The sequence below is a fragment of the Schistocerca cancellata genome, chromosome 8 (assembly GCF_023864275.1).
Source record: "Schistocerca cancellata isolate TAMUIC-IGC-003103 chromosome 8, iqSchCanc2.1, whole genome shotgun sequence".
NCBI lineage: Eukaryota > Metazoa > Arthropoda > Insecta > Orthoptera > Acrididae > Schistocerca > Schistocerca cancellata.
Genome location: NC_064633.1, coordinates 97,393,845 through 97,421,433, shown reverse-complemented (window position 1 = coordinate 97,421,433; position 27,589 = coordinate 97,393,845). Strand labels below are relative to the sequence as shown.

Here is a 27,589-nt window from a genome sequence, read left to right as displayed (position 1 = left end):
AATAGCACTTTTAAACTACAAAAAAGGGCCATTAGAATCTTGTTTGGGTGCAAGCCTAGAGACTCTTGTAAACCCCTATTTAAGAAATCTGGTATTCCCCCATTACCGTGTGTATACATTATGGAAACCCTTTTGTTCTTTAAATTAAATGTAATAGGCAAGGACCAGAGGCTACAAAAAAACTGTGATATACATGAGCACTTTACCAGACAAAACAGGAACTTACATATGACTCAAATCAGCACAGCACTGTGCCAAAAAGGTACTTTTCCCATGGGAGTTAAGCTTTGTAACAAACTTCCTGAAAACATAAAAGCTATCACTGAGGTCAATACATTTGGAAAATCTCTAAAGTCATATTTACAGCATCACTGCTTTTATTCCATTGAAGAATATTTAAATTTATGAAATGTGTTATATAAATACTTGTGTGTAAAGTGTATTATTGTAAGCTTAAATATGTATGCCTTGAAATTACTTTCAGCCTGTATATTTATAACTTGACTTGTCCAATGTCTTATGCATAAGCTGCTATGTAGACAACAGGACCAATAAAATACAATACAATACAACAAACAGTCATGGAAACAGCCTACCAAACATGTGTATCTGTTAAGTATTTCTTTTCTTCCCTGAAATATTTAGTAGGCACTGTGTCAAACTTTGATTGATAGCTGAAGGAGTTGGGTAAATTATTTGTATAGAATGTAGTGAATTTTAAGATTCTGTGATCAGTTCAGTTTTATATAACAGAGATGGTGATTGCTGACATTTAGCGACAGGTTGAAAGTTTAAATGTAGCAGATGTATTACCTTTGTTGCTTTCTATCGGCCCCTAATGGGAAACTTGTGTTTCTGTGTCACATCTTAAGAGTTGTTCATTTGCACTGGCTTGTCATCTGTTATGCGAATAATGATTCAATTACCTGACAATAGCATCTGTAACAGCCAGCAAAAACTGTGTCATCTTGTACTGGCAGTATCTTTGGTTGAATCTTAATAAATTTGAAAGCCTTTTTCCTTTCTGCACTAAGTTGTATGTCAAATTCTTTTGTTTCATACATAAACTAAATGTTACTGTAACAGCAGGTTGGACTTTATATATATATATATTACATTTTTTTTTTTTTTTTTTTTTTTTATTTTTTTTTTTTTTTTTTTTTTTTTTTTTACACACGAGATGTGGCACCATACTAACCTATCTTTTACAATTTGCGGTGGCTTGCGGAGTACGTATGTAGATGTAGATGCAGATGTAGATGAATGTCTGTTGATTTTTCAATGTATTGACTTTCATGTTGCCTTTAATACCTCTAGTAAGACTAGCAATTTTCTCAACCAGTTTTTAATACAGCTTTCTTTTGGGTTACTCACGATGTATATCGTCACTGCTCCATTAAATAGTATGCCCATAATTTGTGCATATTTGATTTACTGAATATAACTGCCTAAAATACAGCTGACAGCCAATCTACAACAATTTTGTCTAACTTGGAAGTACATATGTATAATGGCTAATCTTTTTCTTAAATGGACAGCTTTGCACCAAAGAAATTTCTTAGGTCTGTTAAGAATTACTACTCACCTGATCACTATGAGGCAGACTCCAACTTCTATCATCACGTGATGATGTCTTCCTAGGCAACAATGATTGAAAACTGGATTTCAAAACTTGTATCTCTTGGTCCTTCTCCTCCAACAAAGCTAAAGTCCTTTCTCTCTGTTTCTGTAATTGTTGCTCTAATAAGGACAGACGAGCTCGAAATTCTGCTTCACAAGATGCAACTGCTGCCTTGCAGTTTGCCCTTTCAGCTTTCAAAAGCTGGAAAATCCAAATTGTTATAAATTTTAAAAAATACAATAAACACAAATTAAATATTTCAGTGAAATTTAGTATTTTTGCTGGTCAGAATATTTGGCCGAGTAATGCCTCATCCTGTTCAGACTGTGTACTTCAGCCACCAGTTTACTTGCACATGCCATTGAAATGCTCGGACCGAATGCTGACTGGCATGGCAACAATGTAGAAACAACTCCCTAAACCATATTACTTTTGGGTAACAGTGGAAGACCCATCTGGAAGTAAGCAATACCCCTCCCCCGAACTTTCCATTTTTCAGCTAAGTGATACAATATAACTGTCAGTCGAAACAAGAGTTCTAAATTCAAATGCCAGATGTCAACTGGTAAACTTTTATGATTTCAATTCAGTATTTCCCAGTGCACAAAACTCTCACGTTTCCACTTGCATTATTATCAAATGAGTATTTCACAATGATGTAACAGTTTTGAATAGCCAGTAGTCACTTCAGGATGTCAACAAGTAATAGGAGGAGACAGAGAATCCCTGCAGAATTTATAAATTTGCCAATTATTACCCAGCATACCAAACTAAAGATGTGGCCAGGATGGTAGGAGTGTCATATTTAGACTCAAGAAACAGGGTGGGGAGGCTCTGACCATATACAAATCTCCCACTGGCACATGCTGCATGTTTGTAGCATAACAACTACACGTAGACTGATGCTTCTGATTCACAATACTCCTCAGACACTATCACTTTGCAAGTACTTATTCACAGGATGAAAACACATTTTGTTTAAACAAACCACTGACAACTTGAATTCTTATGCCTCATATGTTTGTGAAAATCAAATGTAGTTTGCTATTTTTGGAACTATGTTGTCTCATTCATACATGATAACTCATTTATTTGGGCACATTTTAAAACAAATTTCAGAGAGAGAATGATTTTTCTCATAAGTGGAGAACATTAGCTGGGAACAGGGGTTAGAGAGGATACTGAATGGTGATATAGTTTAGTGTGCCAGGAAAATGAATGGTGATGTAGTTTAGTGTGCCAGCTATCTCTTAGCAAAGCCATTCACGCTGATAGGCCTTTCTAAAAAAATAATATCCTCAGTAACCAGATGAAATATATTTATCTATCATCTATCAACAAATCAACAACAGTTAGAATGGTGAGATAGATGAGTAAATATAACATTGGACTTTTTTTCATATTTCTGTTGGGATCAAAATGTATTGGTTTATATGACCGAAATTATGGTAGAAACCATTGAATTCATGTTAGATGCTGGTATATGGCTGCAAAACTAAATGAGGAACCAGTATTGCAGAATGTTAATGACGAAGGTTTCCCTTTAAATCTATAATCAAATGCCACAGTAGCAAGGTGTCCCACACACAATGCTCATGGTGTGAGAACAGTTTATGCTACATGTGTTTCTAAGTGACTACCACTCTAAAAGTTATAGATCTTAACACTTAACATGATAAAAAATATGTATGCTCTTGTAACATATTAAGTAAAGTGGTTGGCAGAAGAAATACTAGCTCACAAGAGTGTTTTTGATTTATTCCACTTTTATGTTTGGTTGGATTCAAGAGGCGAAAACAGAAATAGAGTAAGACAACACTGATATAGTAGATACTGCTTTCTAGTGGTATTTATGGTAGGTATTATTTGCTAACAGTGTTTGTTACATTCAAAAACACAATAATGTGACCACACTAATCCTTGCAAAACTGGGGGTTAGCACTTGCATCTGCTAACCCCCTGAAAAATGAAATCAATAGTATTCTCTCTATTATGTTCATCATTAAGATTAAAAATTTCCATCTATTACAACTGAAAATTTATTTTGTGTTTAATCATTCATTATTCACCTATTCACACTAGCCATCATCAGTGGTTTGTAACTCAAAGATAATGATTTATTACACATTTTGTTAGGAGATCTGGCAGCACATTTAAATTACCTAATAGTTTAATGATATACTGATGTGATTTATCATTTACTTTCATTTTTCTATTCTTCTCCTGTCCATCAATTCTTCTGTAGCCATTACAAGCAGGCATTACAGGTTTCCAATTTACAGCAGGTCACATTTATACAGTTCACTATACACAACCTTTATGACTGTGCACGGCCTTGCTCACTTGCCATAGGGTTGACTGAGGGATCATGGGAGCTGCTTAATAGGTGAGTGGCATAGTGTGTTGGGATAGGAATGGACAGAGGGTAGGTTGTTAATGGAGACACACTGACTGAGTGTGTGTGTGTGTGTGTGTGTGTGTGTGTGTGTGTGTGTGTGCATGTGAGAGAGAGAGAGAGAGAGAGAGAGAGAGAGAGAAGTAACATGAAACAGTATGTAGTGAAGTAGAGTTCTGTACAAAATAAACTAACATTTGCGTGAAGTTGGCATTCCCCTCTATTATCGATAACAGCACAAACATTTGTCCCAAATAACATTAATCCATATTGATGAATAGGGTATCCCACAAAGGGGTTTACACTATTTGAACTTTAATAAATGAGGAGGTATTAATGATAACCTGATCCAATAGTGATTACGATGAAAATCCTATTTTATGTTTTCATGTGGTCCAGACTTAAGAAACACAAAATTGAGAAAATGCAGAATCAAGGTAAATGTTAGAAAACCTCCAAAATACGAGTAAAAATATACATAATTGGCATATATGATTAAAAATTGTTATCTACACCGACATGATAGAAAATCTATATAAGTGAAGGAAATTTAATGTACAATGCAATGTTTATACAATAAATTGTGGTAATGAATTTCATCAGTTGTTAAAAACCACAGATGTGTAACAGCAAGTAAATACTCACCAAAAAATCAAAATTGATCTGTGTACAAGGTCATTGAGCTATTTTCCAACATGCTACAGCCACTACATATATCCTTTGTGCTCTCCCAGAAAAAAGCAAAAATTGATGACTAAACTACAAACATGTAGGGGAGTGTCTTCCTTCTGTAGTCAATGGCATACTGTTGTGACATGGCACAGTGACCTCCAGTGTATTGTCCATAAACTTTTCCTTGTTCGTTGTACTGAGGGATCGAGAACGTTTCACATGTAGGAACTGTAGGAATCACGACGTAGTAGCACTGCGAAGGTGACCAGAAATGAGGATCAATTTGTCAATCACGACGTAGTAGCACTCCGAAGGTGACCAGAAATGAGGATCAATTTGTCAATCACGACGTAGTAGCACTGCGAAGGTGACCAGAAATGAAGATCAATTTGTCAATCACTATAGTGCTGGGTTGATGTTTATGGATGTGTTAGTGACAGAAGACTCTCAGTTGTAGCAAGAACTCTTTATGGGAATGTGTTTGTGCTTGCACAATGTGTGAAACATTTGTGACAAGGAAGAATATGAACGTTATTGCTCATCGTTTCACTTGCAGCAATTTCAGTTGTCCTCTTAGGTTCCTGTCTAACCACACACTCGGAAATTGCTACATATTCAGAAATAAACAGTGAAGTATTTGTGACAAGGAGGAATGTGAATTTTATTGCTGCACTTGTTTCACTCACAGCAATACAAATTGTTCTCTCTGGTTCCTGCCTAACAACATACTCAGACATCACATATTTGAAAACATACATCCAAATATGTATTTCATCCTTTGATCTCTAATCACACTGAAATGCTAAATAAGACTGAATACTGCAGAACATACTTGTATTTTATTCATTCATTTATTCCGGGGAATGTTTTGTGACGGCTCCCAAACCCAAGGTCCTCGGCAGTACTCTTGGGGCAGCCACCACAAATTTTATAAAGCGTGAGTAGTGACCAGGATGTAGCTATGTCTGTTGGCCGAAAAATAATTAATGACAAGAATTGCGCTAGCTACAATGAAGAGATAACTTATCTTTATTTCTGACGATATGTGCACCAGCAATACAAGTCCACGTAATATCCAAGAGTAACCCGTGTACTGAGCCTAGTCGAATACAATAGCAAATATCACACTGCAATGGCTCCGCTATAAACTCCACGAGAGGCTAGCAATAGACAATCGACAATAGACTGTCCATCTTGGGGCCAGCACTCCTCCTTATATGCAAAAGGTAGACGGCGCTGTGGACCCGAGCTCAGCCATGGCGCAACCTCTTCTGTCGGTGGTGATGCCCTGAGACGCCGACAGCTGCGACAGGAACTGTGGCCAGCGATGTCACGGTCAGGGCACGCGTGCGCGAGTTGGGTGGTTGGTTGGGTCCGTGGATACAACAGAATGTGTTAACAATGCTAAGATGTGGAAAAAAATGTTAGTTGTAGCAAGATGAGAACCTACCATGTCTAATTCAATAAACCAAGATGCATTCATTACCCTACGAATTGATAGTATACATTTTCTCTCGTCTCAGTTACCATAATATCTCTTATCTCTTAAAGCATTGTATGTTTGATGCTTAATTAACTGACATTTATGGTAAGGTTGATGCGTGTGTGATACAGTTTCAATGTGTCACTGCTTTGAAACGACATACTGCGGCACACACACTACAAAGGAAATGAATAATCAAAATACACGCAAGTTCACACTGGGGTCATTCCCACACACTCACAAAAAGTGATGGTCAAAAGTTTACAAGTGACGCAATGATTGCAAAAATTAGCATGAAGTCTACTGGACCCTTGTGGCTGAGCAGTCTAAGTGGAACGTTCTGCATTATTGCCAAAGGCGCACCGTATGATGTAATGTAAACACAGCAGGTTTTGTGAAAGCACTTATATACATACAAGTTTTCCTTCACATGTGGTACTCAATTACACTAATGAATATGAAATAAAGTTAAGCCTGCTGTGATTTCAGTGTTTCTCTCCCCCAGCAGTCCATTAAATTTATAACAATCTGTCTGTTATTGCAACACATTAACATCATTGGGGACCGCAACAAAGATGAACAAGCCATCACACAACATGTTCACTGAACATGTACCTTTAACTGTGGTGCTGCGCATAACAAATGGAGGAGCCTTTATTGGCTGCAGTCACTAGAGGCACAATATGTTCTGGATTCTGTCGACAGACTCCAAGCAAAACTACTGTAAGTAAAACTAATGCACAGAGTGAAGGACATATGAGGTATAACTATATAAATTAAACCTAAATGGCAGTCACAGTCACTTCATTTGCTATACACCAACCACATCAGTTATACCTTGGAGCAAGCCACTAAGTAAGCTTGTTGTTTATCACTATTTGCTAAAAGTCAATGCATTAGTGTGGCATCAACATCCTATACAGCTATTAGCTGCAGGTGGAAAACAAATATCTGAGATGGCAATTTTCACCATTTTTTACAGTTTCAGTATATTTCATTATGTAGGCTATAAATTTTTATTATTTCCCAAATCAATATACAATGAGAGAACCAACAAAATTCATGTTTTAAGGTACAACTTGTGGTGGCAGTATGTTGGGAAATGGCTCAATTACCTCTTACATCATTAGCAAAAGGAATTCTCTTTTTGTACCCTACAGTATTACTAGTCGCAAAACCCACTTTTTTCCTAACAAGTCTATTATATGACATAACATTTTGAAATGTCTTTCTCATTTGTTTTTGGATTTGTGATTTGGTTATGTCAGTTGATGTTATGAGTGTTAGTAAAATTGCTACCTAGGAGGAGAAGAATGAAATTCTCGCACCGACTTTGATTTACAGCTTCTGTTCCTGTTTAGACTTTATAATCCAGTACCTTAGGAATTATCAAAGTTTGATACACTAAGGCCAGTAAACTTATTACATGTGTTAGTGTGGTGTGGTGGCTGCCCTGGCTATTGGGTGACATAACAAGTCGCCAGCCAATAAGAGTTCACTAGCCACAAATGACATATGTTTTCTCAATTCTGGTTGAGCATATTCTTCAAGATTCAATGTTTCAATTTAAAAGATTGATAATCAATATTGCTGCTGAATACATTACATCAGAAATACATGCAAGAGGACGAGACAGAGTTATAAGTGGTGCAGGAAAAGGTGGCGGCTGGGCCCCTTTGTCATGTATTGGTTCGGTGTGGAACGCTTCACATCAACCGTCCTGTTTTTCCATTGCTACTGCAATCTGGCAGTAGTGTCATCATAATTGCACACTGAAGCTGAATGTTGCAAGTTGCATTTGCAATGTCAATCATGAATTATGTCAGCATTTCCTATCTCACGTCTCCCATGTCTGCAGTGGCTTACAATATTCCCTTAACTCCACCACCACCACCACCACCACCACCGCCACCACCTGCAGAGCAAATTGTCTGTCTTTTGTGCCACTTATAGCTCATTCAGTTACATCAAATTTCAATTGGTAAAAAACGGGATGAAGTCAAGCAAGACATTGAGTAAGAACGTAGAATCGAAGTAACCTTTACTATGAAGACAAGTAAAATAGGGGAATTTTTGGCATTGATCTTACATGTTTTCCACAGTGGCTATGAATTTATGGCATAGAATCACGAAACATGTAAAACTGGAGAATGTAAAATTTGTTTATTTTCACTTGCCAGTTAACTGCACATACATATACAACAAGATGGCTGGAAACTTGTCCTTTGGATAAAGGAAGTGGATTTTGAAGTGTTATCGGAAATGTGAAAATATGAAAGCTGTGCAGAGACAACGGCGGGCAGAGTATGACACTGTACCACAGTCACATATAACAATGATAACATTACATACCAGATTTGTGTGGAAATTAAGTGTGAGTGATCTGATGAAGGAACTGTGTGCCAAAAAGAAATCAGTAATGGACAAAAGAGGGTAGACAAAGTCATACAAGCCTTCATAAGATCCCCAAACAAGTCAATATGGCAGGATGTGTGTGAATCAGGTGTACACAAATGAAGGGGCACTGCATTTTAAAGAGAGCAAAGTGGAAACTTTAAATTCCCAGGTGGATTGCTGGTAAAGAATGATGTCACTGTTTGGTTGATGAGATAACATTTCAATAGAATGAAACCTTCAATCGCCATAACTGTGTGTGTACTGCAAGAGATAATTCCCATGTTACAGAAGAAAGGACTGTTAATCTTCTTAAGTTATCAGTATGGTGTGGTATGTCTGACAGAAGACTTGTACAGCCTAGAGTTGTGCTCTACCAAAACTATGGTTCTTCTGTAGTTTTCATACACTACACAAATAACACAATAAATGGTTTAAGATTACCGGCATTCTTCGTAAGTTCAAAGGGGGACATCAAATGATACTACATGTGACCTCCAGCCCCCGCCCCCTTGAGTAGGGTGGGGGCAACTTTTAAATCTTAAATGGAAACACCCTTTTTTTATGACAGATTTGGATTCTCCATAAAAAAGTAATCAAGTTTCGACTGAAACATTTTTTTAAACCATTGACAGATTGCACTGAAATCGAGAAAAAAGTAAAATTGGGGAAGAACTCTGATTTATTTAGAATTATCTGAGAAAGACGCATCAAATCGATAAAAAATGTGCAGCAATTCTTTCGTTATGCCAAATTAAGGTATTTTTGTACAAAATGTACTTTATCCTATTTTTAGCATTACCCAGGAACAACAACATGGACGTAGTAGAATGATGTTCCCATGGGGTGCTTCATTAGTGAGCCCCCTTGCCTCTCACAATTTGGATAGCTTAATTAATGAAATTAGCCATGAAGAAATTGTTCAAAATTATCCCCATTTGCTTCAATGTATAAAGTCAATAATCTGCTAAAGTTGTCCACAGTTTTGAGCAGCACATCCCGTGGTATGGCTGCACATGCCCTTCGAATGCGTTGCTCCATATTGTTTCGGGTTGTGGGCTGATTTTTCATTAACAATATTTTTTAAATAATCCCACAAGAAAAAAATCAGGAGATGTTAGGTCTGGTGAACGAGGAGGCCACTGAATTGGTCTGCTGCATCCTATCCACCGACCAGGGTACCGTAAATTTAAAACGTTCCGCACATTTTTAGCATGATGGGGAGCTCCCTGCCACAGTTGGATAAACAGCAGCCAGCAGCAAGTCACAGTCTTAGCTCACTTATTTGTTTCATAGTTTAGTTCTTAATTTCTTTGTGTGTTTTTGGCTACTTGCATAGTTTAACTCACAAGTTTCGGGCATATTATAGTATTTGAGAGTTGTAGCACTGCGTTTTAGTACCCGTATAGTGTAAATTCACTTAGGCGTCAGTCATCTGTTTGTTTTAAACGGCTTGTGACATAAAAGAGAGGAAGAAAAATTGTTAGGGATGGATAGAGACTGCACCTGTTGTGTACGGATTCAGGGGAAACTGGCCATCATCCGTAAACAGCTGGAAGCTGTGTTGGCCATGGTCGACAGGCTCCAGGCTGTTGCCCTGGGCTGCAGTGACACTGGGACACCCGAGGCGAGTGCTATGGCACTTCTGGAACCTGTAGCATCACCTGGGATCTTGGATGCCGCTGCACCCTCGGATTCGGACATCCCTGCCGATCAACATTTGCCTGACAGTGATTGGCGAACCGTGGTGGGGTTGTGTATCCCTCGGCAGAAGGCGAAAGTTGGCACTGGCCGCAAGGCTGTACCCTTACGCCTCAGTAACAGGTCTGAGGTACTGCCCACTGCTGAAAGTACTTCCGAGCCAGCAAGGGCAGCCTCGCCTGTTGTGGCAGTGGCCGGTATTCCTGAGAGGTCCGGAAAAGTGCAGACGGTGGTACTGCTTGTCATTGGGAGCTCCAATGTCGGGCAGGTGATGGAGCCCCTTAGGGATATGGCAGCTAAGGACAGGAAGAAAGCCAATGTGCACTCCGTGTGCATACTGGGGGGAGTCATCCGAGATGTGGAAAGGGTCCTTCCGGATGCCATGAACGGTACAGGGTGCAACCAACTGCAGGTGGTGGCTCATGTCAGCACTAATGACGTGTGTTTCTATGGATCAGAAGAGATCTGAGTTGGTGAAGACTGCCAGTCTTGCTAGCGAGATGAAGGCAGAACTCACCATCTGCAGCATCGTTGACAGGACCGATTGCGGACCTTTGGTACAGAGCCGAGTGGAGGGTCTGAATCAGAGGCTTGGACGGTTCTGCGACCGTGTAGCCTTCAGATCCCTCGACTTACACCATAGGGTGGTGGGGTTTCGGGTTCCGCTAAATAGGTCAGGTGTCCACTAGACACAGGAGGTGGCTACACAGCTAGCAGGGGCTGTGTGGCATGGACTGGGTGGTTTTTTAGGTTAGGCAGTCTTGGGGAAGATCAAAAAGGGCTCCAGTCTCAAAGGGTACAGGGCAAAGAAACGACAAGAACTGACCAAGCAACAGTCGGAATTGTAGTTGTAAACTGTCGTAGCTGTGTTGGAAAAGTGTCAAAGCTTCAAGCGCTGATTGAATGCACTGAAGCTGAAATTGTTATAGGAACAGAAAGCTGGCTAAAGCTGGAGATAAATTCTGCAAATTTTTACAGAGGCGCAAAATCGTGTTCAGAAAGGACAGATTAAATAAAGTAGGTGGTGGTGTGTTTGTGTCTGTTGGTAGTAGTTTATCTTGTAGTGAAGTTGAGATGGATAGTTCCTGCGAATTACTGTGGGTAAAGGTTATACTCAACAGCCGTAACACAATAATAATTGGCTCATACTGACCCACCGGCTCAGATGATATAATAGCTGAACGGTTCAGAGAAAACTTAATCTCATTACAAATAAGTACCCCACTCATACAGTTATAATTGTTGGAGACTTAAATCTACCCTCGATTTGTTGGCGAAAATACACGTTCAAAGGCGGTGGTAGACAGAAAACATCTTCCGAAATTGTACTAAATGCTTTCTCTGAGAATTACTTTGAACAATTAGTTCATGAGCCCACACGAATTGTAAATGGATGCGAAAACACACTTGATCTCTTGGTCACAAATAATCCTGATCTAATAGAGTGTGTCATGAGGGATACAGGGATTAGTGAACACAAGGTCATTGTAGCGAGACTCAAAACCATATCAACCAAAACCACTAAAAATAAACACAAAATATATCTATTTAAAACAGCAGACAAAAATTCACTTGATGCCTTCCTAAGAGTGAGTCTCCATTCCCTCCAATTGTCGACCAGATATGGCTCAAATTCAAAGATACAGTATCGACAGCAATAGATAGATTCATACCGCATAAGTTAATAAGAGACGGGACTGATCCACCGTGGTACACAAACCATGTCAGAACACTGTTGCAGAAGCATTGAAAAAAGCATGCCAAATTCAGAAGAACGCAAAATCCCCAAGACCGGTTAAGTTTCATGGAAGCTCGAAATGCTTTTAATAGTTTTCACAATGAAACATTGTCTCAAAATATGGTATAAAATCCAAAGAGATTCTCGTCATATGTTAAGTACATCAGTGGCAAAAAACAGTCAATACCGTCACTGTGCGATAGCGATGGAAATGTTACCGATGATGGTGCCACTAAAGCAGAGTTACTAAATACAGTTTTCTGTAATTCCTTCACGAAAGAAGACGAAGTAAATATTCCAGAATTCGAAACCAGAACAGCTGCTAGCATGAATGACATAAAATTAGATATCTTACGTGTTGCAAAACAACTCAAATCACTTAAGAAACACAAGTCTTCCGGTCCAGATGGTATACCAATCAGGTTCCTTTCAGAGTATGCAGACACAATAGCGCCTTTCTTAGCAATCATATACAATCACTTGACGAAAGGTCTGTTCCTAAAGACTGGAAATTAGCACAGGTCACACCAATATTCAAGAAAGGAAATAGGAGTAACCCATTGAATAACAGCCTCATATCACTGACCTCAATTTGCAGTAGGATTTTAGAGCATGTACTGGACTCTAACATTACGAATCACCTTGAAGAAAATGACTTATAGGTATATAACCAACACGGATTCAGAAAATACTGTTCTTGTGCAACGCAGCTAGCTCTTTACTCCCATGAATTAATGAGTGCTGTCGGCAATGGATCTTAGATCGATTCCATATTCCTAGATTTCCAGAAGGCTTTTGATACCGTTCCTCACAAGCAACAATTAATCAAATTGCATGCATATGGAGTATTGTCTCAGTTGTGAGACTGGATTCATGATTTCCTCTCCGAGAGGTCACAGTTCGTAGTGATGGATGGTAAATTATCGAGTAGAACAAAAGTGATACCTGGTGTTCCGCAAGGTTGTGTCATAGGCCCTCTGCTGTTCCTGATTTACATGAATGATCTAGGTGATAATCTGAGCAGCCCCCTTAGATTGTTTGCAGATGACACTGTAATTTACTGGCAGGTAAAATCATCAGACGATCAATTCCAATTACAAAATGATATAGAGAGAATTTCTGTATGGTGCGAAAAATGTCAATTGGCACTAAACAAAGAAAAGTGCGAGGTCATCCACATGGGTACTAAAGGAAATCTGATAAATTTTTGGTACGGGTATACGATGAATCACACAAATATAAGGGCTGTCAATTTGATTAAATACCTAGGAATTATGATTACAATCAACTTAAATTGGAAAAATCACACAGATAATATTATGGGGAAGGTGAAACAATGACTGAGCTTTGTTGGCAGAACACTTAGAAGGTGCGACAAACCCACTAAAGAGACAGCCCACCACTTGTCCATCCTCTGCTGGAATATTGCTGCACAGTGTGGTATCCTTACCAGGTAGAATTGACGGAGGACATCGAAATAATGCAAAGAAGGGCAGCTCATTTCGTGTTATCGCACAATAGGGATGAGAGTGTCACTGATATGATAAGCGAGTTGGGGTGGCAGTTACTGAAACAAAGTGGTTTTCTTAGCGGCGAGATCTACTTACGAAATTTCAACCACCAACTTTCTCTTCCGAATGCGAAAATATTTTGTTGACGCCCACCTACGTAGGGAGAAATGATCATCATAATAAAATAAGAGAAAAAAAGAGACCTCGAACAGAAAGATTTAGGTGCTCCTTTTTCCCATGCACCATTCAAGAATGGAATGGTAGAGAAGTAGTGTGAAAATGGTTCGATGAATCCTCTGCCAGGCACTTATGTGTGAATTGCAGAGTAACGATGTAGATGTAGCTGCTCCATCCTGTTGGAACCACATTCATTGCCTAGTTTCTAAATCAACATCTTCCATTAGCTCCAACAAATCAGCACGGAGTAGTTGTAAATAAGATTCCCCAGTAACATTTTGGTCAAAAAATGCGGTCCTATCCTAAAATTCCACACCAGACCATTAATGACCATTTGTGTTGATTTTCAATAGGTCTGTGCCAGAGTGGATTGACAGGGGACCAATAATGACCATCATGACGATTTAATTCACCATTGTTTTTGAATGTGGCTTCATCGGGGAACATAATGTATCTAAAAAAATCATTGTCACCTCTTATTTCCAAGGCCCATTGGCAGAAATGCACGCGTATTTGCATTACTTTCGGCATTAATGCCTGTGTCAGTGTGATATGATACACACAATATTTATGTGCCTTCAAATTCCTCAAAACAGTTTATTTCAGTATTCCAGTTTGTCCTTGAATCACATGACAACTCATTTTGGGATCCAGTTTAACACAGGCGAGAACGCTTAAGGTACAAGCGTCATTTTCATTGTATTCTCGATGACGAGGTGGATGGTGCGTGTATCCATTTCGAGCTCGTTGAGTGCAATTTTGAATAATGTTTTTGCTTGGATGTTGTCTGTTTGGGAAACAATGCGCATACAACTGCAGCGTAATTGTTGTGGCATTCACCTAACATTAACATCATATCAACAATCTCTGTAGGAGGATACTGAGCCATGTTTCTCTAAAGAATAATTTACTTTCATCAGTTGATGTTTACGGTTCACAATCTGAAAGTGATGTGACATCTGATCACATTGCACCGACCTTTCTACTGAGCCATAGTTCACAGTTTGGCCACGGTAGCGCCACAATCGAGTGAGTAATACAATTGTGAAGAGTACCCTAACGAGATTTTAATACCATTCTGCTTCCCTCCATCAATTCCTGGATGAAACATTTGTTGAGAAGTGGGTAGGTCAATGAGGAAGTGTTGAGTTTCCTCCCGGATCTCCCAATCTAATTCCATTAGCCTTCTTTCTGTGAGGAACTCTGAAGGATATTGTCTGCATCAGAAAGCCACATACACTGGATTCCAATCCATTTCAATGGCAACCATAACACATGTGTGTTGATTAGTTCTGAAATGTTTCAGATACTGTATTGCTGCTGATGGAGTACATTCTGAACAGATCTAACAGTAAAACGTCATCAGTAATGTCGTGACTATCTATATCACTTAAAAACCCATAGTTTTTGTTATACATGTTTGAGTTATTAAAGTATAAATGGTGTATGTCCCTTTGTGAGAAACCTTGTATTTATTGTGTGCACTTTGCTGCAAAACCTTGTCCAACCTGCTGTAATTTGAACAGCTTCAACTTGCTCAGTTGTAACATTTTGCTTGCACATTCAACTACCTTTTATAACTGCAATGGTACTTTTTTTTCCCCTTGTCACCAATAAATTTTATTTTATTAACAACATGCTGCCACCATCTGATAACACACTAAATTCTGTAACAGAGTGTGATTCTACCTACTCATGAGAGCGACTTTCATTGCTGCTGTACCTATGGTTCATTATTGGTAATAAATGTGTATATAATGATGAAAAAGAATAAAATTATAGTTTTGTATTTTGTATCATTATCTATAGAGTTACTTGGTAAATTTATAGTTTCGGTAGCGGTCCTGTGTCTCTTTCTATTGACACTTTGAGGTTTGTAATCTCCCCACGGAAAATTACCCTCTACCACGCAATAATTAATAATGGTCAATCAAATCATCCACATTTATTTACGTTTGAAAAGTATCTGAGCAGATTTTCTAGTAATATATGCGCCGACAGCTCGTCGACGCCAAGGTATTTTTCTAGTACGTTTATTCTTTGGAACAACAGAGGTACAGAGATGTATGCTCCATGGTCATTATATAGAGAGAGGAGAGAGAAAGGAACAGCTTCGGAAAGTATCGGTTGGAAGATTTTCGGATTGCTAAAGGAGATTTTATTTACTCTTCTTCGTGCTAAAGCGAGACAGGAAAGTTTGTGCCGCTAGCGTGGTAGATAAAGAGAAAGAAGGACTTGTAAAAGTAAATTGCGTGAGACTTAAAATCCACGGAAACGGAACATGTACGGAAATGGATTCAATATACAATTTTCCTTAGAAATAAGGTTTGTGACCATTTTATTCTAGAGTGAATGACAAATGTGTTCTCTGTCTGAATCATTGATGATTGTCTGGGCCCTGTAATTAATTGGGAAGTTTCAGCTGTGACGAAGAGAGCCTGCAATCTCTGAGTTTTTATTGAAATCGTCCAAAAAGGCTTCGTCCACATCTGAAATTTTAGATCTGTCGTAAACTGAACGAAGTGTTCAAACGATCAATTTTCCCAACTGAATGCAGCGCTTAATAATAATAACGTATGTAAAGATCTGTACAGACAAAACATTACACTGAGTTAGCGGCAAGCTGCATTAACACACACAGACTTTCATCAAAACTAAAGCAGTAAGAGAAATCATTAGAATGGCCAATCCGTGACAGGACACGTTTTTGGACGTTGTTAAAATAATTTTGTTCTTTGTTTCATGTGAACTACGACGAGACAACTTAACGTGGAAGAGACAAGAAATACTCGCAGTCGTATTATTTGATCTACAAATAAAAGCAGCACGCTGGACGCAGAAAAAAGGCCAGATCTATACTTTTTTATTAAACTTGCTAGTATTGAGGAAGTAGACGTAGATTTGAACATTTACTAATTGTGTTCATAACAGAAGTAGTTTGACTGACCTGTCCTAGTTGCATTTACCTGTATAAGTACTATAAGGAAGTAGCCACAGAAGTATTCTTGTGAAGGGAGATATATATACATCTTGACTGTAGAACATTTATATGGTTTTAACTAGGGCAATGTTTAAGATGAGTCAAGCAGAGCAGAGCAACACGCAACAGCCTTCAGCTGTGAGCACTGATGATAATGATGTAGTAAGAAGTGTTGTAGAACCGATCGCTACAGATAGCGCAATAGAACGCCCGGTAGACACGGCTGGAGATGTAACAGCCAGTATGCAACATGGATTAGACCCATTGGTCATTATCATGAGGCAGATGCAGATGTTAACGGAGACCGTGAATAATATGAATACGAAATTAGCCTCAGTTACTGAAGGGCAAAACCATTTGAATACAAAATTAGCCTCAGTTACTGAAGGGCAAGAAAATTTGAAAACCGACATTAACGCGAAGTTCGCCGCAGTGAATGAAGGGCAAAATGATTTGAATGCGAAGTTAGCCTCAGTTACTGAAGGGCAGGAAAAGTTGAAAGCTGAGATTAAGCAGCAGTTACATGACAGTTTTTCCGAATTAGACCAACGGATAGAGGCAAAGACAAAGGAACTTAAAGATCAGGCCGAAGTGACGGAACGAAAATTAACTGCACAAATCGAATTGGTTAAAGCTCAATGTGAGGAATCTACTCAACGCGTACGTGTAGAAATGAAGGAGTACGTGGCTATTAAGATAGATACCGTACGCGAACAGGTGGAAATGGTTCCGCAATTAGTACAAAAGCAAGATGCCATATCATGTGCAATTGCGCAACTTCCTGAATTGGCACGTACGCAGACGAACCTAAAGGAAAGTGTGGAACATCTGACAGAACGTCAAGACGTTATAGACCACCAGATTAATGTATTAACGGGTAAATTATCCGAAATCACATTAGAAAACAAAAGGCTAATGTGTGAAAACGTTGAGCAAAATGTTAAAGAAGCATTCCAGAGTCTGTGCGGCAAACAGGAAGAGAATTTGTTTGCGAAAGGACTAGAGGAAGTGCGACAGCAGTTAGGTGCTGATCTTGAGCATTGGAAACAAACGATAGCAGAGTCGATACGCGTTTCACAACAAGGCTCAGAACAAATGAATACAGGCCAGCAGCAGAAGTTGTCAGTGACTATAGAGCCAGTTACTGCACATTCGCACACAATACCGACTTGTGTGAGTAATTCAAATATTAAATTGCCACGAGCTAGTTGTTCGCGTGAAGTTTTATCTGACGGAGATTACGAAAGCCTTTGCCATGCCGAAGAAAAAATGATAAAGCATCGGCAATTTCAGATTTTTAACACTGACAAAAGGGTGGTCCATCAGATTGTTTTTATTCGAAGTTTTAGAGGAGTTCTACCCCGAAATTGGTCGGAGTGGCAGAAGATCAGTTTCGTTACTGGGTATATACAAGGTTCGGGGGCGATCTGGGCCTCGGACATGACTTCTGTTTGCTCGACCTATGACGATTTTGAAAAAGCGTTTCTAGCAAAGTTCTGGTCAGAAGGAGTACAGGAACGCCTAAGGCAGGAGGTGCTCTACCCAGAGCCTTTCTCTTTTTCGAAAGGAAGCCTTAGGAAGTATTTTGAAAAATATATAAATAAAACTAGATATTGGGACAGACCTATGCCTTTGGCAGACATAATAAACATACTTAAGGCAAGATTACCAACTAGCATCCGGAATCAATTAATTTACGGCAACGATAATAAAGACCTGGAGTCGTTCCTCACAACGTTAGATCATATAGACATTATAGAAGAGAACAACCAGAAAGCCCGTAACAACAGATTCCAATATAGGGAGATAGAACCTCCGCCAAATGGTAGGCAAGGGAACGCACAGAGATCGATAAATAGTGGAGAAACCCCTCAAAATCTCAATAATAATACCGGCAATAGTCTTGCGAGGGGCTATCCAAGGAACAACAGGAATGGGAAACGATATAATCCCGTATGGGGGAACGAAAGGAATTTCAGACCACAAGCTTCGAACAATAACAGTAATAGAAAGTGGAACCAACCGGGGGGAATAAACTCAAATAACCAACATCAGTGGGGACGGACATCCGCGAATCAACCGGTAAATACCGAAGTGACGGATGAGGTCAACCACCAGGTGAATCAAAATCCAACAAACTTGTAAGGACCCACTCGTGCCCCGGAGGAGCGGTCAACAATAGGTTGAGGGGCAACAGGATATGTGTACCCATGCTAACGTATAATGATGGACAATTACTGGCAGATGAATTGACCGAGGACTTAGAACCCCAAGATGAGAATAAGGAACAGGTGGCAGTAGCCGACCGAGCGAGGTGGCGCAGTGGTTAGCACACTGGACTCGCATTCGGGAGGACGACGGTTCAATCCCGTCTCCGGCCATCCTGATTTAGGTTTTCCGTGATTTCCCTAAATCGCTTCAGGCAAATGCCGGGATGGATCCCTTGAAAGGGCACGGACGATTTCCTTCCCCATCCTTCCCTAACCCGAGCTTGCGCTCCGTCTCTAATGACCTCGTTGTCGACGGGACGTTAAACACTAAATCTCCTCCTCCTCCTCCGCAGTAGCCGAAGTGCAAGTCATTTTGGAAACTGTACCTATAGTGGCGGTTTTAGACACATCTGCAACCACAAATGTTATTTCGGAGGCTCTATTCAACAAGATCAGAAATATAAGACAAGTACCAATTTTTCCAGTTCAAAATTGCAAAATAATAGGCGCCGTTGGGGCTCGATCGGCGAATGGAAAAGTGCAGTCACTACTTAGTGTAGAAGTAGGAAAGGTAGCAATATTAAGCACATTCCTTGTTGTGAAAAATTTGGTGGTAGACTGCATTATCGGAGTCGACAGCCTACGTCAATACGGATGCAGAATAGATTTTAAAACAGGAAAAATTTGGTTAAATGTAAATAAACAAGAAATTGAGTTGGACTTGTTGAAAAAAGAAAGCCTTACCAGTAAATATAATAGTGGGATCAGTGTGCAAGTAATCAGGACTGCACAAAATTTTAAACAGCACATGAATAATGAGTTCAAAGTCAAAAGAGATTTCGGTCAATTAGTGTATGAGAAGTTAAATGAATCCGACTGCATCACTGAAGATCAGAAGAAGCAGCTCAAAGAATTATTATCAGCGTATGAAAACGTGTTTGATGAAAGGCCAGGAGTGATTAAAGGATACATATGCCATCTCTACGTTAAGCCGCACGAAACGTATTGTAGAACTTTCTATCCTGTTCCCTGGAGGTTAAAGGCTCAAGTTCAAAAGGAAATAGATCGCTACCCGGGATCGAACAAAATAAAAGGGTTATTTCCTCATAACGACTTAAAAAGATATAATGAAGATTAGAAGATAGGGAGGAATGGTGTTCCGAGTGACAGAGATGAACGCTCGTAAAAAATATAACAATAAACTGTATGTGTGTAGTGTTAAAAGCCTTTAAATTGAAATAGTTAGTCAGTGACATAGAGTATAGAAATAGTGACTAATTAGTACTATTGAGTGTTGTAAAAAAGATAGTGGAGATAGGCTTCACCTGTGGTTTGGGTGAACATAGAACTTCAGCATTGCTAATGTTATCAAGATGTATAAAGGATCTGACTGACCTTTAAGAAGAATGAAATGTTTCCCCGCAAATGACGCTGAATAATCTAAAGAGGTTCGAGTGAAGATTCATATATAATCTCATGTGAACGCTTAAATGTGTAAATTGTGAAGGGATGTGTTGTGGTAGTGAATCGTGAGTGACGGTTAACGCCGCAAAGATTATTTCCCGCACAAAACAGTTGACGTCGGCGCGAGAATTAAAATCGATATAGACGATACAGATATCCTTTGTAAGAGACTCGCACCAAACGCGAGGATAAACTGATTCATGTTGAACTTTAAAAGGAATAGGTGGTATAATTTGAAGTTAAGAGTTTTAATTTATTATTGAATGATTTAAGAAAGTAGTATTCATAGATTCAGTAGTAATTTAATGGTTCGTGTTCGTTTGGGAATTTTGTGTGAAAAATCCATTTCCATATATGAGCATGGATGAACGCCGTATGAATCAGAGAGTAAATGAAAGAAGTGAATCCGCATTCCTCAATGCTAATAACTTCTACATTTCAGCACTCAAGCGTAGAAATATATGTATTTAGAATAAAAAGTTTTTTTGAGTATAGCTAAATTATATGACTTATCAAGGAAATATGGATAATGTCTTGGAATAAAATGAACTACACTTTCCATTATTCGATGATTTGAATCCAAAATCTATAGCCAGTTACATGAATCCTTTAAATTACGAAGAACAAATCAGTCATAGAAAATCTGTTAAAACTTTTGGACTTATAAGCACAAGTGGGGAGGCAAAGTCAAAAGGAGTATTCAAACGAGAGTAAATCGGATGATGCTTTTGGCAACATCATTAATTAAGAGTTGAATTCCTTGAAGTACGTCGTAACAAAAAGGATCCATGAAGCCACAAGGACTTTGCTTTCAAAAAGGAGAATCTTGGACGGTGCAACCTAATCAGTTCTCTTACAGGAAGAGTTTCCCTTTTGGTCATTGCTAATTCTTTTGGAATGAATGTTGCATGTGAATTCGAGTATCCCTGTCCCTTCTACTCTTCCCATTGTGGGCCGCGTAGAAGATCAACGACAGAGGGGGCCGCATAGAAGACCGACTACAAATGTGGACGTCGGGGACATGCAAGACCCGGGGGAGTTTAGCACCGCAAGATATTGTCCTAGGAGCAAGATTGTAAAACGCAAATTCACGTTATTTATTGTAAAACGTTTTTTTTGCTAGAGGCACAAACTACTCTTCTCCAAATCGTGATACAAATTAAGCCCTATCTTTCCTTTAGAGATAAATTTCAAAATTATTTTTGTTCTTCTATAGGCTTTCCTATCTTCTATGTATCGTAGGCTGGTGGTCTAAGCTTAAGAGGTTTTCCAAGGTTTCCCTGCTTAAGAAAGTTCCCGAATGGGTAGACCCTGACATAAGTTCATGAAAGATCATCTTCCTTGGTTGTGCACAGCAAACATAACACCTAGATGCACGTAAAAGTAATACAGCCGCGGTACCGGTCTCTTCATTTCTTCTGTCTTCAACATTTCTTTTCTTCGTCTAGTTCAAACATAATATTCCTTTTCAGTCGGAGGACTGACAATCATCACTTCCGGGTTATCCACGCTAATAGATAGCTCGCGAAGTGTGTTCGGTGAATAAAAATTGACCTCACAAACTTCGCTCGCTGCGAGGGGCATTGTAATCTCCCCACGGAAAATTACCCTCTACCACGCAATAATTAATAATGGTCAATCAAATCATCCACATTTATTTACGTTTGAAAAGTATCTGAGCAGATTTTCTAGTAATATATGCGCCGACAGCTCGTCGACGCCAAGGTATTTTTCTAGTACGTTTATTCTTTGGAACAACAGAGGTACAGAGATGTATGCTCCATGGTCATTATATAGAGAGAGGAGAGAGAAAGGAACAGCTTCGGAAAGTATCGGTTGGAAGATTTTCGGATTGCTAAAGGAGATTTTATTTACTCTTCTTCGTGCTAAAGCGAGACAGGAAAGTTTGTGCCGCTAGCGTGGTAGATAAAGAGAAAGAAGGACTTGTAAAAGTAAATTGCGTGAGACTTAAAATCCACGGAAACGGAACATGTACGGAAATGGATTCAATATACAATTTTCCTCAGAAATAAGGTTTGTGACCATTTTATTCTAGAGTGAATGACGAATGCATTCTATGTCTGAATCATTGATGATTGTCTGGGCCCTGTAATTAATTGGGAAGTTTCAGCTGTGACGAAGAGAGCCTGCAATCTCTGAGTTTTTATTGAAATCGTCCAAAAAGGCTTCGTCCACATCTGAAATTTTAGATCTGTCGTAAACTGAATGAAGTGTTCAAACGATCGATTTTCCCAACTGAATGCAGCGCTTAATAATAATAACGTATGTAAAGATCTTTTCTAGCAAGCCAGCCGCTGAATATTAAGATGAAGGGCTCCACCAGAGATTCTACTAGGCTGATTTCATGTAACTTATATTTGAACTGTACACAGATAAAGGACAGAGAGAGAGAGAGAGAGAGAGAGAGAGAGAGAGAGAGAGAGAGAGAGAGAGAGAGCGAATGGAATTCTAGAAGTTACTCAGAATCCTCCCATTAGTATAATTTTTTTGTCTGTCTTTGCACGGATAAGCCTGATAAGAAAACCTAAGCCCTTGACTTTATTGTACAGAATTGTGTGTGAGGGTGAGAGAGCGATAAAGGCGACAGATACACTTCTGTACAGACAAAACATTACACCGAGTTAGCGGCAAGCTGCATTAACACACACATAGACTTTCATCAAAACTAAAGCAGTAAGAGAATTCATTAGAGGTTGACCAACAAAGGTCAGAAAAAGCTACTGCATTGTGTAATGAACGTGTGACTGTTTCACATAAATTACCAAAAATAAAACAACATTAGTGTCAATAACTTAACATTGATGGAAAGCATGCCATTTTTTCGCAAAATGTTTGGTTTCCCTTCTATAATAACCTTTGTAATGTAAAAAATGGAAGGTATTGTGGCAATAAGAGATCAACACGAACAAATGCTGTTGAGCTTTCGGACAACTAGCTGTGTTAGGTGAAGTGGGTGGGAGGATGATGGTGCAATGGGATGTATGGCACCCCTCTGCCATGCACATCACAGTGGTTTGCAGAGTATAGGTGTGGACGTAGAAAGAGACTGTGTGGAGAGAATGGGAAGTAGAGGGAAGAGAAGCTACTGTCAGCTAGAGAAGAATACAGCAAAATTTCACTGGTGATTGCAACTTGCTGCAGGTTGGGGGAGACAGAGAGAGAGAGAGAGAGAAGAAGGGGGGGGGGGTTGTCAATAATATAAAAAATTCTATAATAATAATAATAATTAACAAACACAACAAGCTTAGTAATGATTTACCTTTTCAAGATGGTCAATTTCTTCTTTGTATTCTTTTTCCACATCTTCAAGCTGTGTAGTCAATATACGAATCCTCTCCTTTAAACTTTTTATCTGACCTTTAAGACTGCTTATCTCCAGTTCTGTATCTTCATTTCTGCAAAAATTAGAAAATAAATGGCAACATAAATATAAAAGAGAAGAAAGTATAGTGAAAATTAAATTTTTCATGTGTCTTCGTACAGTAAAATCTGCATGTCGTGCATTTTCTCATCATGCAATCAATATTTTTATCCAGTCAGAGCTTCAGAAGCATATTGTACTGGAGCAAATAGTGTTATCTCTTCAATCAACAATAAACAAGATTTTTATTATGAATGTTAAAAAGTGGAGGAGGCAGTCGTATGGGTAAATCTGAGTTAGTATAGTTTACATTATCTCAATGCCCAGCTTTCAATGGCTATATCAACCTCCGAATTAGTTGGTAAGCCCACCAAGAGTGTCTGCCATCTTCCACAATAGATGGCAGGTGACTGACTATGCACCTGCAGACTGTGACACCAATCAATACTTAATGTACGTTGGTGATGCACTGAACACCACCTGCAGTTTAGCGATAATGCTCAGTGAAGTAATCAGGTCAATTCATATGCAACAGACTCAGTGACCAGACTGGTGCAGTATTTGGATCCCAACCAAGCCACACTGGAACTGACTGCACATTTCATTGTAGCTGTCACAAAACTGGTTTCTGTACTCATTAAGAAAACAAATAGCAACTATTTCTTGTTTCAACATTATGAAAGTTCCAGAAACTAGAATAATGGTTTATGAAAGCATGCTCTGCTGAAAATGTTGCAGCAGCAACAGCAGCAGGAGAAGCACCAGGACACACTGAAATAGCAAAAGACAAGTGTTGCCTACCCAGCAAGAGGCAGCATTTATTCTCTCAGCTTCCACCATGTTCACTGAAGGAATAGATGAGTGTAACATGTATTTGCTGTCTTAATATAAAACTCTGCTGGATCCCAGCCAGAAGATCCTACTATTCACTTTTTCTCTTGTTTCTGTCAGTTTTTGAAAAACTTATATCGAATACTTATACCCAATGCTAATGCACATGAAATAGCCTTTCCTTATATCTTCGGGGCATTACAGCTGCAAAATGTATGCAGTGTCTATATGTTTAGAATTTAGTCAATATTACTCCGTTCTAAGCAGGATGGGTTACTAATTTAAAAGGTTTCAGTAGAAATAGTCACTTTTTGTGTAATAATGATGCAGATTCTTTGAATTACAGGTGAGGAGGGGTGCAATCAGCATGAGATTTGCAATGTGGGGGCAAGAATTTGCAGTGCTTATTTCATGCATATGTTATGCATGATATGATATATATTTATATAAACGAGTGAACTGTTCTGTCAATTTCTTCGCTATTAACACAGGGTGCACTTGTACTCATTACTTATATAGCGAGTAATGTAGCACATGAAATGCTGAATTTCGTTTGCTTGCCCTTATTATACCAATGGCAGCAATGCATAGACAGAACTTCAACTTTTTAGCACTTGAAAATGGCGACGTGTCCAATGAATGATGAAGAAAAGAAAAATTTATTTTAAAAATATTAAACAGCAGAAATTGGCAAAATGATTTTTGTATTCAAAAAGTGAACAATGGTTGTGGGCATATCCATAAGTAAATTGATACTTTTTATTAATTGATGAACCACTTACCCTCCTGTCTGCACAATGCATCTTTCTGTAATTGTTCAAAGAATTTTTGAGTCTGTTTTTGCCCATTTTTGGGCTAGCCTCTGATACACTGATGCACACCATCGTACAACTGCAGGCAATTTCAAAATTTGTGTAAGGAATGTTTATGAAGTTTTAAATACCACGTCAAAAAAATTAAATTATATAATTAATTTCTTGTTTTTTTTCCCCCTTTAGGTAAATGACTGCAGTCCTGGTACACACCATAGCCTCCATGCCACCATACCATCTACATCTACATCTACATCTACATCCACACTCCGCAAGCCATCTGACAGTGTGTGGCGGAGGGTACCCTGAGTACCTCTATCGGTTCTCCCCTCTATTCCAGTCTCGTATTGTTCGTGGAAAGATGGATTGTTGGTATGCTTCTGTGTGGGCTCTAATCTCTCTGATTTTATCCTCATGGTCTCTTCGCGATATATACATTGCAGAGTCTTCCACTGGAGTTTATCTATCATCTCCGTAACAGTTTCGCGATTACTAAATGATCCTGTAACGAAGCGCACTGCTCTCCGTTGGATCTTCTCTATCTCTTCTATCAACCCTATCTGGTACGGATCCCACACTGTTGAGCAGTATTCAAGCAGTGGGCGAACAAGCGTACCGTAACCTACTTCCTTTGTTTTCAGATTGCATTTCCTTAGGATTCTTCCAATGAATCTCAGTCTGGCATCTGCTTTACCAACGATCAACTTTATATGATCATTCCATTTTAAATCACTCCTAATGCGTACTCCCAGATAATTTATGGAATTAACTGCTTCCAGTTGCTGACCTATTTTGTAGCTAAATGATAAGGGATCTATCTTTCTATGTATTCGCAGCACATTACACTTGTCTACATTGAGATTCAATTGCCATTCCCTGCACCATGCGTCAATTCGCTGCAGATCCTCCTGCATTTCAGTACAATTTTCCCTTGTTACAACCTCTCGATACACCACAGCATCATCCGCAAAAAGCCTCAGTGAACTTCCGATGTCATCCACCAGGTCATTTATGTATATTGTGAATAGCAACGGTCCTATGACACTCCCCTGCGGCACACCTGAAATCACTCTTACTTCGGAAGACTTCTCTCCATTGAGAATGACATGCTGCATTCTGTTATCTAGGAACTCCTCAATCCAATCACACAATTGGTCTGATAGTCCATATGGTCTTACTTTGTTCATTAAACGACTGTGGGGAACTGTATCGAACGCCTTGCGGAAGTCAAGAAACACAGCATCTACCTGTGAACCCGTGTCAATGTCACCATCACAGAAGCCAAAACCAAATCGTGCAGCCCATAGCCATTTTATTAACTGGCTATGCCATTCTCTTTTGGCTCCTCTAGCAGTGTGTTACAATACTATAGTGTCAGAATTTCAAAGTGTACCAGGACCGCACATGTGTACCTGTAAACAAACAAAAATTTAATTACAGCATTACCAATAGCAAAAAAATATGTGGAACAAAAGTGGTCATCACTAGCTCCAGAAAAGCCATGAACCCTGGACCTTGCTCAGGTGTGATAGCTTGCCTGCCTCAGCTATAAAGATTGCTGAATCATAGCTGGAACTGCACTGAAACATTATCTGTTGAGAGGCCTGACAAACATATCGTTCCTCAAGCGGGCAGCAGCCTTTCCAATAGTTTCAGGGATAACAGTCTAGATGACTGAATGATCTGGCCTTGTAACGTCAGCCAACATGCCCTTGCTATTTTGGAACTGTGAATGGCTGAAGCAAGGGGAAATGTATAACTGTTATATTTCCCAAGGCCATGCATATCTACTATATGACTTGATAATTATGGCATCTACCTCACTAAATTATTCCAGAGATAAAATGATGATGATGATGGTGATGAGATTTGGTTTGTGGGGCGCTCAACTGTGCGGTCATCAGTGCCCGTACAATGTCCCATTTTTTAAACAGTTCAAGCAAGCCACTGTCATGAATGGTGGTGGTGATGATGATGATGATGATAAGACAAACACTCAGCCCTGGGCAGAATAAAATTCCCAACCCGGCCGGGAATCGAACCCAGGACCCCATGACCGAGAAGCAGCAACGCTAGCCACTAGACCACGAGCTGTGGACAGAGGTAAAATAGTTCCCCATTTGGATCTCCACGTGGGGACTATTCAGCAGGATGATGAGACCAGGAGAGACAGAATATGAAGTAAATGAAGATCAAATGGAACATATGAGAGTGAAAC

At 39.3% G+C, this 27,589-nt stretch overlaps 1 protein-coding gene across 2 annotated transcripts in view; it reads right to left on the bottom strand.

Moving 5' to 3' along the window:
- Positions 1–27,589, bottom strand: part of LOC126094685 (GRIP and coiled-coil domain-containing protein 1) — a 135,853-nt gene that overhangs the window by 31,859 nt on the left and 76,405 nt on the right. For both annotated transcript variants that reach the window (XM_049909207.1, XM_049909206.1), the window contains exons 9-10: positions 23,627–23,762; positions 1,586–1,822 (exon numbers count right to left, since the gene is read on the bottom strand). In XM_049909207.1, the coding sequence (XP_049765164.1) occupies positions 1,586–1,822; positions 23,627–23,762 (373 nt within the window). The remainder of the gene's footprint in view (positions 1–1,585; positions 1,823–23,626; positions 23,763–27,589) is intronic.